The sequence below is a fragment of the Phalacrocorax aristotelis genome, chromosome W (genome assembly GCF_949628215.1).
Source record: "Phalacrocorax aristotelis chromosome W, bGulAri2.1, whole genome shotgun sequence".
Classification (NCBI taxonomy): Eukaryota; Metazoa; Chordata; class Aves; order Suliformes; family Phalacrocoracidae; genus Phalacrocorax; species Phalacrocorax aristotelis.
This window is the reverse complement of record NC_134310.1, coordinates 22,155,783-22,171,621: the sequence shown is the minus strand read 5'-3', so window position 1 is coordinate 22,171,621 and position 15,839 is coordinate 22,155,783. Positions and strand designations below refer to the sequence as shown.

The 15,839-nt window shown below is 42.3% G+C and overlaps 1 protein-coding gene across 2 annotated transcripts in view; it reads right to left on the bottom strand.

The window, feature by feature from the left end:
- LOC142049639 (SWI/SNF-related matrix-associated actin-dependent regulator of chromatin subfamily A member 2-like) overlaps positions 1–15,839 on the bottom strand; it is a 124,515-nt gene that overhangs the window by 84,608 nt on the left and 24,068 nt on the right. For both annotated transcript variants that reach the window (XM_075077517.1, XM_075077516.1), the window contains exons 2-3: positions 11,432–11,555; positions 79–408 (exon numbers count right to left, since the gene is read on the bottom strand). In XM_075077517.1, the coding sequence (XP_074933618.1) occupies positions 79–408; positions 11,432–11,471 (370 nt within the window). In that variant the 5' untranslated portion in view covers positions 11,472–11,555. The remainder of the gene's footprint in view (positions 1–78; positions 409–11,431; positions 11,556–15,839) is intronic.

Here is a 15,839-nt window from a genome sequence, read left to right as displayed (position 1 = left end):
CCAACAATTTCTGTTATTTTCCACAGGTATAACTTAAAGAAGTATCTTGCCAATGACATGGTGCCTACATTCACTTACTTGATTGCCTGCTATAGGCAGCAGGAACCTGTTGCTGCTGAATGCCAGGCAGGGTCCTCTTTCCTTGAACAGCAAGTTGGAGGTTTTCTGGTAAAGACTGACCTCTAGCTAACATTTTGTATGCTAGAATCTGAGCTCGGAGCTGATGTAGCTGCACAGGACTGAAAGGTGAAGGACCTCTGTTGGGTTGACTCATAACTTGTGGGTCTCCTGGTATCGTGGGTCCTGGCTGACTTAGAGTCATCTGGGGTGGAATCGGACCTTGTCCAGACATTGGACTGGGCATGTGTTCTGGTGCTCCCAGTGGAGATGGGTGTGGAGACATATAGCCTGGAACAGATAAGAGGTTCAAAAACTTATTTTCCAGGTTAATCAGGTCTCCACTGAAGTTTCTTTACCTTAAATAGTATCTGAAGTATAAAATATTCTCTCTCACATTAGTAGAGCTGTAATGTTTTCTACAAGAACAAAAGTATGATCTGAAATTCCCTGACATAGCAAGAAGGCTACAAGAGCTATTATTTAAACAGAATAATTAACTCCCCTCACATTTGGGATAAAACAAACTAAAACTAAATTGCATGTGAAATACAGCAATCAAATGGCATGATAGGGCACTGGTTCACCTGTATGATGAATGAATATTTCATTATAGAATGTTTTCAAAGATGTTCACCTATTTTCCAGCTTATAAAACCAGCATTAAAATTATATATTTTTTATTTATTTTGATGTGCATACATCAAAGCACCTATTCAGTGATACATAACCTTTTTGCTAATACTCTCCAACATACAAATATAAAAAAAGACAGTATCTAATTCATATTTTAATATAGTTCCCCAAGCTTATGTGGATTAAAGCTAGTCTGAGAAACAACATTCACTACCTTTTACCATGCAGGTGCTGGAAAACCCAACGTATCAACTTGGAACACAAAAACTATCTTCTGAAGAAGCTGTTGAACAGTAAATCCTATAAAAGAGCTAACAGGGTATATTGGGTTTACATGGCATGGTTTGGGGGGGGGGGCTGCAGGGTTGGCCTCTGAGAAGAAACATAGGGCTGCCCCCATGTTGGACAGAGCCAATCCTAGCCAGCTCCAACACAGACCCACTGCTGGCCAAAGCTAAGCCTATCAGTGAATCTGGTGGTGCCTCTGTGATAACATATTTAAGAAAGAATTAAAAACTGCTGCACAACAACTGGGAGACACAATTGCTGGGAGAGAGAGGAGTGAGAAAATTGTGAAAGAAACAACTATGCAGACACCAAGGTCAGGAAAGAAGGGAGAGGAGGAGGTGCTCCAGGCTCCGGAGCAGAGATTTCCCTGCAGCCCATGGTAAAGACCATGGTGAAGCAGGTTGTCCCTCTGCAGCCTGTGGAGGACCCCACGTTGGAGCAGGTAGATGTTCCCTGAAGGAAACTGTGACCCCATGGAAAGCCCACGCAGGAGCAGGTTTTCTGGCAGGAACTATGGCCTGTGGGGGGACCCATGCTGGAGTAGTTCTTGAAGAACTGCAGCCTGTAGGAAGGACCCACATTGGAGAAGTTCATGGAGGACTGTCTCCCATGGGAGGGAGACATGCTGGAGCAGGGTAAGAACATGAGAAAGAAGGAGCGACAGAGAAAAAGCTTTATGAACTGACTGCAATCCCCATTCCCCATCCCCCCGTACCACTCAGTGGTGGAGGAGGAGGTAGAAGAGCCAGGAATGAGCCTGGGAAAAAGAAGGGAGGGGTGGGGGGAAGGTGTTTTTAGCTTTGTTTTTGTTTCTCACTATCCTACTCTATTTTTAATTGTCAGTAAATTAAATTAGTTTTCCCTAAGTTGAGTCTGTTTTGCTTGTGACAGTAATTGGTGCCTAATCTCCCTGTCCTCATCTCAACCTATGAGGTTTTTTCTTCTTATTTTCTCCCCATCTTGCTGAGGAGGGGCAGTGAGAGAGCAGCTGGATGGGCATGTGGAGGCCAGCCAAGGTTCACAGAATCATAGAATGTCCTGATTTGGAAGGGACCTGCAAGGATCATCGAGTCCAACTCCTGTCCCTGCATAGGACAACCCCAAAATTCACACCATGTGTCTGAGGGACACTTCTTCCCCTTGTGAGGAAGCTGTAGACTGCAATGAGGTCTCTTCCCCATGCTGAATAAACCAAGTGACTTTAGCCACTCCTCATACGGCTTCCCCTCTAAACCTTTCAACCAGCTTTGTGGTTGACCCACCACACAGGGTGAGCACAACTCTGAAGGGAACAGAACTCATCTTATTACAATCCTTGCTTTTTGGTGGGTTTAGGTTTGAATTTTAATTACACTTCACAAATATTTCCCTGAGCTTCATAACACACACACGAAAATAGATGTACGGGTATGCTTTTTAAGTGAGATATCAAAGACTCCAAAGCATATCCAAGACAAAAAAAATCTTAAGACTACAGTTAGATTTTTTAAAGCTGTCCACCAGCTATGAAAGAAATTTTCAAAAGAAAAATAACATTTGTATCTGTACTGGGTCTGGCTGCGATGGAGTTAACTTTCTTCATAGCAGCTTATATGGTGCTGTGTTTTGAATTTGTGGCTAAAACAATGTTGATAACACACCAATGTTTTGACTATTGCTGAACAGTGCTTGCACAGCATCAAGTCCTTCTCCGTTTCTCACTCTGGCCCCCAGGGAGTAGGCTGAGGGTGCACAAGACATTGTGAGGGGACACAGATAGGACAGCTGACCTGAACTGGCCAAAGGGATATTCCATGCCATATAAAGTCATGGTCAGCAATAAAAAAACGATGGGGAAGTCTTTCCAAAGTAGCCATTGCTCGGACACTGGCTGGGCATCAGTCTGCTTGTAGCGAGCAATTGCCTTTGCATCTCTTGGTGGTTTTAATTCTCTTTCCTTCACTTATTATCACAGAATCACAGGTTGGAAGGGACCTCAGGGATCATCTAGTCCAACCTTTCTAGGAAGAGCACAGTCTAGACAAGATGGCCCAGCACCCTGTCCAGACGACTCTTAAAGGTGTCCAATGTAGCAGTCAACCACTTCCCTGGGGAGATTATTCCAATGGTTGACTGGCCTCACTGTGAAAAATTTTCCTCTCGTGTCCAGTCGTAATCTCCCCAAGAGCAACTTGTGTCCATTCCTCCTTGTCCTCTCCATGTGACTCCATGTAAAAAGGGAGTCTCCATCTTCTTTGTAGCTATCCCTTAAGTACTGGTACATGGTGATGAGATCCCCTCTAAGCCTCCTTTTCTCAAGGCTGAACAAACCCAGTTCTCCCATCCTATTAAACTGTCTTTATCTCAACCCACAAGTAATTTCTTCCTTTTGGCCTTCTGATTCTCTCTCCCATACTGTTGGGGGAGGCAGGGGAGTGAGGAAGCAGCTGGTGGGTGCTTAGTTGCTGGCTGGGGTTAACCCACCACAGTATCAACCGGATGAGCCTTACAAAACAACAAATCTCCCTAGCTCCCTTTCACAGTCTTTGACCAAGTTACAGGTCACGGAACTCAAAAATTCATGCATACTTCCCTGAGTTCTGTGGAATCAAATCTACTCCTGTGACTCCTTGGCTGATCTGACATTCTGAACTGAAACTATACCAACTTTATCCATACCTAGTCCTGGTCACAGTAACAAGCGATTTTACTCCTTCCCTTATTTCACTGTGTTTCCAGTAAGGGCAGCATAGGGGAACTCTACAAATTTTGACTGGTGAGATGCCAGTAGCTGTAAATTCAGAATTCATACAAGCTGAGACATGAGGGTGCTATAGAATTAAAAGTTAATGAAAGGTAGGGTCTAAGGATACTAAAATCCTACAGTAAAGTACACATTAAAAATAACAGAGAAAGGACAATGAAAAAAGAACAGAAGATTTGGGGTAGGTTGTTGTCCTGGTTTCAGCTGGGATAGAGTTAAATTTCTTCATAGTAGCTAGTATGAGACTAGTATGTTCTGGATTTTTGCTGGAAACAGTGGTGATAATACAGAGATGTTTTAGTTGTTGCTAAGTAGCACTTATACTGGTCAAGGACCTTTTCAGCTCCCCGTGCTCTGCCAGGTGCACAAGAAGCTGGGAGGGGACACAGCCAGGACAGCTGACCCAAAATGACCAATGGGATATTCCATACTGTATGACGTCATGCTCAGTATATAAAGCTGGGGGAAGAAGAAGGAAGGGGGGACGTTTGGAGTAATGGCATTTGTCTTCCCAAGTAAACATTACACGTGATGGAGCTTTGCTTTCCTGGAGATGGCTGAACACCTGCCTGCCCATGGGAAGTAGTGAATGAATTCCTTGTTTTCCTTTGCTTCTGCACACAGCCTTTGCTTTACCTATTAAAGTGTCTTTATCTCAACCCATGAGTTGCCTCCCTTTTACTCTTCCAATTCTCTCCCCTGTCCCACCAGGGTGGAGTGAGCGAGCGGCTGCATGGTGCTTGGTTGCTGACTGAGGCTAAACCACGACAGTTGTGGTTTGTTTTGTTTTGTTGTTTTCTCAAAAATAGGAAAAGGAAATGGAAGGTCAGGACAGAAGAAGAAGTTTTAGTTGGGAAAAGATCAGATAAGACAGAAAAAGACTGAGAATTCAGTTTTATAAAGAGCAAAATACAAGAAAAGAAGACCCTGTTGAAAATAAGAAAAAGTAAGGAACCTGTTGTGGCTTAACCAGCAACTCAGCCCCACACAGCCGCTCGCTCACTCCCCCACCGGTAGGACAGGGGAGAGAATCAGAAGGGTAAAGCTCGTGGGTTGAGATAAGAACAGTTTAATAATTAAAATAAAACAACAACAAAAAATGCAATGGAAAGGAAAAAAATGAGAGGCGTGAAACCTGGGGCGTGGGGGAGGGTGAGGGGGAATGAGCAACCAAAACAAACCACACATGACGCAGCCACTCACCACCCACCAACCCAATACCACCAGTCCCCAAGCTGCAACCACCCCCATGCACCAACTGCCCCTGTTAATATACAGGTCATGGCGTAACATGGTATGGAATGAACATCCCATTGGCCAGTCGGGGTCAGCTGTCTTGGCTGTGGCCCTGCCCCTCCCGGCCTCTTGCCCACATGGCAGAGCATGGGAACCTGGAAAGGTCCCTGACTACTACAGGCAATACAGTAAAGAGAATTAATCCTTTCTCAGCCAAAACCAGCACAGAACCTAAGGGAAAGACAGAAAGAAAAAGTTGAGGCAAGCATGAAAAGGGAGAATAAGACATATTAAGGGTAAAAAGCTAAAATTACTGAGGTTATTCAATAGAAAGATTAATAACAAAATGGCTTACACATATATTCATAAATATATTGCTGGTGATTTTCCTGGTTCCATCTGGGGTAGAGTTATTTTTCCGCCTAGTAGCTGGTATAGTACTGTGTTTTGGATTTAGCATGAGAATAATGTGATAACACACTGATGTTTTAGTTGTTGCTAAGCAGTGCTTACACTAGTCAAGGACTTTTCAGCTTCCCATGCTCTGCCAACGAGGAGGTGCACAAGAAGCTGGGAGGGACCATAGCCAGGATAGCTGACCCAAACTGGCCAAAGGGATATTCCATACCATAAGACTTCATGCTCAGTATATAAAAACTGGGGGGAGTTGGCCGGGGGGGGGCTGCAATCACTGCTCAGGGATTAGCTGGGTGTCAGTCAGCAGGAGGTGAGCGGTTGCATCACTTGTTTTTCCTGGGTTTTGTTTCTCTCTCTCTTTTTGTTGTTTTCCTTTTCATTACAATTAATTATTATTGTTGTTGTTGTTGTTATTGTTGTAATTATTATTATATTTTATTTCAATCATTAAACTGTTCTTATCTCAACCCAGGAGTTTTCTTATTTTACCATTCTGATTCTGCTTCTCTCCCAATTCTTTACTGAAAGAGTGGTTAAGCATTGGAACAGGCTGCCCAGAGAGGTGGTGGAGCCACAATCCCTGGAGGTGTTCAAAAAATGTGTAGACATGGCACTTCAGGGCATGGTTTAGGAAGCATGGGATTGTTGGGTCGACGGTTGGACTTGATCTTGGAGGTCTTTTCCAACCTTAATGATTCTATGATTCTATGCTTCTTTGCCTTGGTCTTTACTGGTAAGACCATTCTTCAGGAATCCTAGGCCTCTGAGACTAAAAGGAAAGTCTAGAGAAAGGAAGACTTACTCTCAATAGAGGCGGATAAACTTAGGGAAACATTTAAACTATCTGAACGTACGCAAGACCATGGGACCTGATAGGATGCACCCATGAGTGCTGAGGGAACTGGCCAATATCATTGCAAGGACATTCTTGATTATCTTTGAAAGGTCATCATGACTAGGAGAGGTTCCTGAGTTCTGGAAGAAAGCAAATGTCACTCCTATTTTCAGGAAGGGCAAGAAGGAGGATCCAGGGAACTACACACTAGTCAGCCTCACCTCTGTCCCTGGGAAGGTGATGGAGCAAATAATCCTGGAATCCATTTCCAAACATGAAAGATGAGAAGGTGATTAGGAGTAGTCAGCATGGATTTATGAAGGGGAAATCAAGCTTAGCCAACTTGCTAGCCTTCTATGATGAGATGACTCACTTGGTAGACTAGGGGAGAGCAGTGCATGTTGTTTACCTTGACTTTAGCAAGGCCTTTGGCAGAGTCTCCCATAGCATCCTTATAACCAAATTGGTGAGATATGAGATATACTACAGTCAGTACTGTTCAACATCTTCATTAATGACCTGAATGATGGGACAGAGTGCACTCTCAGCAAGTCTGCAGATGATAAAGAATTGGAAAGGAGTGGCTGATACACCAGATGGTTGTGCTGCCATTCAGAGGAACCTCAACAGGCTGGAAAAATGGGCAGAGAGGAACCTCATAAAATTCAACAAAGGGAAATGCCCAGTCCTGCCCCTGAGAAGGAATAACCCCACTCACGAATACAGACTGGAGGCCAAACAGCTCGAAAACAGCTTTGCAGAAATGTACCTGGGGGTCCTTGTTGACATCAAGTGTAACGTGAGCCAACAATGTGCCCTTGCAGGAAAGGCAGCTAAAAGCATCTTGGGCTGCTTTAGGCAGTGTTGCCAGCAGATAAAGGGAGGCAATTCTTCCCCTCTACTCAGCATTGGTGAGCCCACATCTAGAGTACTGTGTCCAGTTCTGGGCTTCCCAGTACAAGAGAGACATGGACATACTGGAGCAAGCCCAGAAAAGGGCCACAAATATGAAGTATGATCAGAGCATTTGAAATATGAGGAGCGATTGAGCGAGATGGGATGGGAAAATGGAGCCAGACTCTTCTCAGTGGTGCCCACTGAAAGGACAATAGGCAATAGGCACAAACTGAAATACAAGAAACTCCACTTAGACGTAAGAAAAAGCTTTTTTTTTTTTCTGTGAGGGTGGTCAAACACTGGACCAGGTTGCCCAGAGAGATTCTGGAGTCTCTATCCTTGGAGATATGCAAAACCCAACTGGTCAAGATCCTGAGCAACCTGCTGTAGCTGACCTGTTTTTGAGCAGGGGGGTTGAACTAGATGATCTCCAGAGTTCCCTTCTGACCTCAATATTCTGTGATTCAATGTTTTACCAGCGACAGTACTTGCAAGTTTGTACTCATAAAGCTTCTATACCACTTGATTTTTCCTGTCTACACATGCTCTACTACAGATGAGCATGCACATAAGTGCTGAATAAGGTAGAAACTTATGATGGAGACTGATGAAGGTAAAGGTTATCTGGTATATATAAAAAAAAAAGTTAAAGATATAGGGTTAAAGAATATTAAAGATACAGACAAGAAGATTTCATGTGAATTTTCTGCCACTTGCATCTGGGCCTAATGTAAACCATATATCTATGCAATACTCTGCATTACAAAAGTATTAATTCATTGCTATTTAAAATGCAGAGCTACAAAGACAACTTAAATCAGAGATGCATATAGTACCCTAATAACAAAGACTTTAATGCTATAATTCTAATGGAAACAATCAGCTTTTTTTTTTTCTGATATGAATATACTTTCTTTTACCAAATTATTTAAAATTAAACATTAGTATCTTGTTAAAATATAAAAATAGATTCATAGAATCATCTGGGTTGGACCTCTGGAGGTCATGTATTCTAACCTTCTGCTCAAAACAGGGCTAACTTCAAAGTTAGATCAGATTGCTCAGAGCCTTATCCAGGCAAACTTTGAAAGTCTCCAAGACCTCTGTGGGCCTCTGTTCCAGTGCCGTACAACTCTCACTGTGAATCTTTTTTTTTCCTTATGCACAATTGGAATATCTCTTGCTAGGCAGCAGGCACCTCTGAATAGTCTGGCACCATCTTCTCTATGACCCCTAATAGAAGAGGCTGTTCCTGTGAGTCCTTCTCGAATTTTAGGAAGTTAAAAGGCTTTCTTAACAATATATAAATAATTAGCAGACAAATTTTTTTCAAACTTTTATACAACTTGATCTACACAAGTATGTCCTAGCATCATGTGTTATATAAAGTAAGCATTTTCAGAATAAAGTAAGTATTTTCAGTCTTCACAGTGGAACAAATCCTAGTTCTAACACTTCTCCAGAAGCAAGTGGGGGTGGGGGGGTGGGAGGGTGCGGAGCATACATAATTTTTTTGCCTTAATTGCTTCTGCTTTCATTTTATTCAGCAGATGCAAATATACCTTTTTCTTTATTTGGACTAATTCTTTCAAAGTTGAGAAAATGGGAGCTGAAAGCTGAGGAAAACTCGTACTCTTTTTCCACTCTATGAATAAACAGTGGATGACATTATTAATTCTAAACCACAATACCATAATAGATAGCACTAGATGCGTAGTCAAGATTCTACCATTCCAAGTGGTAGAATATTCAACAGTGCTTAAGTCAACTAAACTTTTAACTACCACTAAATATTAAGATTACTTAAATGATGAAAATGTATGTGGACCATATACATTAAAATTTCAACTGCTTTCAGTTCCAATACAACTGATGGCAGGGGGGTGGGGATGGGATTTTTATTGAAATGATGAATGCAAATAAATTTTGGGAGGAGGAGATATAGACCAGAATTGAAGAAATTTAGTTCAATGGCTCATTTAGGTTGATTAACACTTTTTTCATTAATTAAATGTAGTCTCAGAAGGCATTCACAATACACAGTGAGAGCACATAACATCTTAGAAGAAATGTACAGTGAGAAATATATTCAGACAGGACTGAAGCTACAAGAACATTTATTTAAGGTAAGCTATGTATAAAATTTTCCTCATTGGTAATATGGCCAGTGCTAATATCGTCTCTTGTGAAACTGTCAACTAAGAGAAAGATATGAAAGCCCCAAGCATGCAATTAATTCAAAATTAGGGCTGGAGAAATATACTGTTGAGAGGTAGTCTTCCACCGGCAGACAGATGGATAAGATGACCAAATAGATTTTTCTCATTTTTAAAAGGCTGAAAAGGTCAGAAAAGAAAGTGCAGATAAGTTTAAGAACAGTAGGGACAGTAAATATCAATATTCTCTGTGAAGAAGCAGTAACTTGGTGAGCTCTATGTTAACATAAATTTAGGTAGCTTTATTGTAAAAAGCTCAGCAAATACTGCTTTGTGATTAAAAATGTATAGAGGTTAGGTCCCAGAGCCTTAAAATCCCTGCAGTGCTTATCTTTGCATTTCAAGTTCTTTTATCAACTATAAACAAAGCACATCAAACATTGTAATTGGAGTGGATTTTACTGCTGTATCACAATAATTGCACTTATTTAGTTCCAAATTCCATGAAAAAACAAGAGGGTTTTTTGGTTTGTTTCAGTTCATTGGTATCTTTCTATGATCTTGATCAGTATATATAATCATCTTGTTCCTTTTGTTATTTACTGCTACACCACTGTTATCTGCATATTCTACCAGCAATGAGTTTATGACATATATTTATGACAAATATATTCAGAATCCCGCAAGACCAACTAGAAACGTCCCCAACTGGTTGACGATTCACTATTTAGTTATTTTTGTAGGCTATCACTTAACAAGTTTTAGTCCATTTAATATGGGTTATATTAATTTTGCTTAGTACTACTTTTCTTCTAAATTAGAATGCTATGCAGAAGCAAGTCAAGCACTATACATGTCTATTATTGTTATTACTGCTTATTAGTTTTATTGTAGCACAGAGAAGTCCCATGCATGAGCCATGACCAACAGTGCTAAGTATTGTACTGTATTTTTAGCACATTATGTTTAAATTGAACCAGTTTTCATTTTCAGAGTAAACATTCTGTTCATTTTAGGAAACACATTTGTTGCAAGCAAAACTGTCTTTGAATGCATACTCGGGTAAAATTTTGCTCTCAGATGAGCATGCTTGAATTCCACTGAAATCAGCGGAAAAACACTTTGATGGAGAATTTGTATCTTCAGAAGTCAGTTCTATTTCACTTAATTGGTAGTGAAAGGTGTAAACTGAAAAACAGTACTTTCCAATGTTCAAGGTACAAGAACAAGTATTGACCAGGATCCCAGTCACAGCCCACTCAGAGTCACACAGCAGTTCAAGCAAAGACATTCTGCTAATCTATATCCATTTTCTCTTCCCACCATTTGCCTTATCCAATCTAACAAACACAAAAAAACACATCCAAAAAAGTGACCATCTCTTAATAGCTTTGTACAGGGACTGGTAAAACAGGGCTCCTAATTCTAGTCAGGGTCTTCAGGCATTGCTGTAATTCAACTAATTATGCAATATACAAAACCTTATCTGCTAAAGTAATTAATGAAGATAGGTGTTGTCAGTTACATTTTCAATATACTGAGCTGCTTACAGAATACATTTCCTTTTACCTTGTGAACTAAAGGACATGAAGAAGACATATGATGAAATTAGCTTCTATTTTGTTTCTGTTGTTGGGCACAATTTTTTGGCAAAACCTACAAACAGTACTTGATCAAACACAGCAGATATTAAATAAGGCCACTCCAGGATGGTTTGACTTCTCCCTTGTGATTCCTTCATCATAGGATTCAAACCAATCAAACTCTTTAATGCACTTATGTTTACAATACTGACATAAAAAAGAAGAAAACTGTTTTAAAAAAAGGAAATCTATAATGGACTTTAGTGATTTTCTAAAGATCGTAGAAAGTTACCCAGGTCACAGATTATAACCTTACCCAAATCCTTAAATTACCCCTATGTTTCAGTACATGGTTGATGAACACTCCAAAAAGTAAGATAATTAAGTTATTCCTCTACTCCCTTCAATATCAGAATTTATCTTTTCCAAACAGAGCACAGAGAAACTTGTTCCAAGGAACTTGTGACTTCCTGTAGCACAAAAGGGTCCCAAAAATCATACTGCATGCATAATATATATGAACCTTGATTATGCTGGTCCATTGGACTCTGAGGTGGGCCCATTCCAGGGTGAGGAGGTCACATACTCTTCATAGGGCTACAACGAATATCTTCAACCATTCCTTTTTCATGCAAGCCATCAATAGGCTGTAAAAAAAAATATATATTTTTAAAAAAATCAAAGGGACATAAATTAAAAATTTACATAAGTATATAAAGCAGCATATAAACTTCTCATGCTACCTATTATAAGTAAATACAAAGGGACTCTATCCCTGGAACCAGATTTTCGGAAAGCAGAGCATAACATGAGAATGTTTATCCCCCTTCTTGCTGCTTCCTTTTCTTTTTCTGATTCCTTATGAGATGTTTGGACAATGTCAAGTACTACAAACTGGAGGAAAATTGTCCAAACAGAAGCAAATAAACTGTATTGACTTCACATAACAAAACAGTGTAATACAGACCAACTTAGAACAGTACAGCCTATGGCTTAGGCCAAATTATTAACCCAACCTTTTGCCTTTCAGTTGCTGCTATACTGGAATGTCCCAAATGCTGTTTCCCTTCAAACACAAAGATTCCATTAAAGAAATCAATTTCTTATTGGTACATTTTTACTTAAAGTAAAACTTCTGCTTGTGATATCATACTAATTTTTCTACAGACAGCAATCATTTATGGTATACATAGTGTATTGGGTTTAAGTGGTAAGGCTTTGGTAGTGGGAAAGGACAGGACTACAGGGGTGACCTCTGTAAGAAGAAGGAGAAGAGGTAAAGGGCTGCCCTGCGCCTGACACAGCCATAGATTAATAGAATCATAGAATGTCCCGAGTTGGAAAGGACCTGCAAGCATCATCGAGGCCAACTCCTGTCCCTGCACAGGACAAACCCAAAATTCACACCATATCTCTGAGGGCATTGTCCAAGTGCTTCTTGAATAGCACCAGGCTTGGCACTGTGACAGCCTCCCTGGGGAACCTGTTCCAGTGCTCCGCCACCCTCTGGGTGAAGAACCTTTTCCTAATATCCAACCTAAACCTCCCCTGGCACATCTTCCTGCCATTCCCTCGGGTCCCGTCATTGGTCGCCCAGAGAGAAGAGATCAGCGCCTACCACTCCTCCTCCCCTTGTGAGGAAGCTGCAGACCCGGATGAGGTTTCTCCTCAGTCTCCTCTTCTCCAGGCTGAACAAACCAAGTGACTTTAGCTGCTCCTCATACAGCTTCCCCTCTAAACCCTTCACCAACTTCGTGGCCCTCCTCTGGACACTCTCTAGTAGCTTTATTTCCTTAATGTACTGTGGTGCTCAAAACTGCACACAGTACTCGAGGTGAGGCCGCACCAGTGCAGAGTAGAGCGGGACAATCCCCTCCCTCGACCGGCTAGCAATACAGTGCTTGATGCACCCCAGGACTCGGTTGGGTGTGCCCAGGGCACACTCTTGGCTCATGTTCAACTTTCTGTCAACCAGAACCACCAGGTCCCTCTCTGCAGAGCTGCTTTCCAGCCTCTCCTTCCCAAGTCTGTATGTACAACCAGGGCTGCCATGCCCCAGGTCCAAAATCTGGCACTTGCCCTTGTTAAAATTCATACAGCTCGTGATTGCTCAGCTCTTTAATTTGTATAGATCTCTCTGCAGGGCCTCTCTGCCCTCGAGAGTGTCAACAGCTCCTCCCAATTTTGTGTCATCAGCAAACTTAATTAGTTCAAGTCCTGTGTCCAAGTCATTTATGAAGACATTAAAGAGTACTGGCCCTAAGATGGATCCCTGCGGAACCCTGCTAGTGACTGGCCGCCAGCCCGATGTAACCCCATTTACTATAACCCTTTGAGCCTGACCTGTCAGCCAATTGCTCACCCATTGCATTACGTGTTTACCCAGCTGTATGCTGGACATTTTGTCCAGGAGGATACTGTGAGAGACAGTATCGAAAGCTTTACTGAAATCCAAAAAGATTACATCGACCGGCTTCCCTTGGTCAACTAGGTGGGTAACCTTGTCATAGAAGGAAAATAAGTTTGTTAAGTAGGACTTTCCCCTTGTGAATCCATGCTGGCTGGGACCAATGACTGCGTTGCATTTCAGGTGTTTTTCAATAAATCCCACACCTGTAGTTACCGGGGTCATTCCTTTTGGCCTTCTTGAAGATTGGGACAATGTTTGCCAGCTTCCAGTCAACTGTGTCCTCTCCAGATTCCCAAGAACATTGAAAAATCGTTGAGAGAGGTCTCACCATGACATCAGCCAGCTCTTCAAATACCCTTGGATGAATCTCATCAGGCCCCATCAACTTACAGGGATCCAGCTGGAGCAACAAGTCCCACACAAGTTCAGGGTTGATTGGGAGTTTATCATTCCCACAGTCATGGTTCACTAGCTTCGATACCATCGGTGTTGAAGACCAAGGCGAAGAAAGCATGAAACACCTCTGCCTTGTCTATGTCCCTGTTTGTGAGGTGACCATGCTCATCAAGTAACGGGTCATGGTTCAGCCCCAGCTGGCAACTAAACACCATGCAGCTGCTCGCTCACTCCCCCCACCCCTGTGGGATGGGGAAAAGAATCAGAAGGGCAAAAGAACTTGTGGGTTGAGATAAGCACAGTTTAATGATTACAATAAAATGATAATGATAAATGATTATGATAATAATGACAATAATGTTAATATCATAAAATGGAAAAGGAAGGAAAAGAAAAAAAGAAGGAAAAAAAACACAGAAACATGAATGATACAGCCACTCACCACCCACCGACCAATGCTGCCGGTCCCCGAGCCGTGATTGCTGCCTCCCTCCCCCAGCCAGCTCCTCCCAGTTAACATATTGGGCGTGACGTTACATGATATGGAATATCCCTTTGGCCAGTTTGAATCCGCTCTCTTAGCTGTGCCCCCTCCCCTCCTGGCTTCTTGTGCACCCAGGAGAGCATGGGAATCTAGAAAAGTCCTTGACTAGTACAAGCACTACCCAGCAACAGCCCAAAACATCTGTGTATTATCTCAACATTGTTTTCATGCTAAGTTCAAAGCACAGCGCTATGCCAGCCACAGTGAAGAAAATTAACTCTATCCCAGCTAAAACCATGACAGCATCCACCCCTTATTCCATACCATTTACATAATGCTCAGGTCCCATACTACCCAATACAATTTCAATAATCCCTACCCACCTTCTCATCCTTTAACACGATATACAGATTTCATTTATCATTCCCCTAGTCTATGGACCACCCCTGTACAATGCCTGTGAAATGTCCATTGAGTTAATTTAGTCCATGACTTTGGGTCTCATCTATTGTAAGAGTCTTTCAGAGAGGTGCTGTGTGTGGTGTTGGATTGTTGCATGCTGAAATCAATCCTCGTTTCATCACCACTGCACTGTTAGTCCTTGTTCTATCACTGCTGCACTTTGCTTGGTTCAATTGAAAGTTCATTTATTATTATTAATTGGGAGATTCCCACCATGATACCATTGATATGGCATATAGCAACCATAGTAGTGATGACATACAACATTATACAGCAATTAAAAGCATATTATTCAGTTCATTGGCTGTTTTCACCCAAAAACAAATCCCCTTGAGGTACACACCAGACTCCTCCATCACCCCGCATCACCCACCAAGCGCACCCAGGTCCTCCAGCAAACGCAATCCCACGAATGGGTTTGCCTTTGCCTGAGGCAGGAATAACCCAGACTGTTTTGCCCAACATATTTTTCACGTGCACTACAGGGATTCTATTCCCTTCCATAGCACGTAAGGGTTCCGATTGGGCAGGGCCAGCTCGCCTGGCAGATCCCCTCGTGTTGACTAACCACATGGCTTTTGCTAAATGTGTATCCCAGTGCTTGAATGTTCCACCCCACCATTGCTCTCAGCGTAGTCTTTAATATTCCATTGTATCTTTTGATTTTCCCAGAGGCTGGTGCATGATAGGGGATGTGATACACCCACTCAATGCCATGCTCTTTGGCCCAGGTGTCTATGAGGTTATTTCGGAAATTAGTCCCATTGTCTGACTCAATTCTCTCTGGGGTGCCATGTCGCCACAGGACTTGTTTTTCGAGACCCAGGATAGTGTTCCGGGCAGTGGTGTGGGGCACAGGATATGTTTCCAGCCAGCTGGTGGTTGCTTCCACCATTGCAAGCACATAGTGCTTGCCTTGACGGGTTTCTGGGAGTGTGATATAGTCAATTTGCCAGGCCTCCCCATATTTATATTTCAGCCATCGTCCCCCATACCACAGAGGCTTTACCCGTTTCGCTTGCTTGATTGCAGCGCATGTTTCACATTCATGGATAGCCTGCGCAATAGCATCCATGGTCAAGTCCACCCCTCGATCACGAGCCCACCTGTATGTTGCATCTCTCCCTTGATGGCCTGAGGTGTCATGGGCCCACCGAGCTAGAAATAATTCACCCTTAT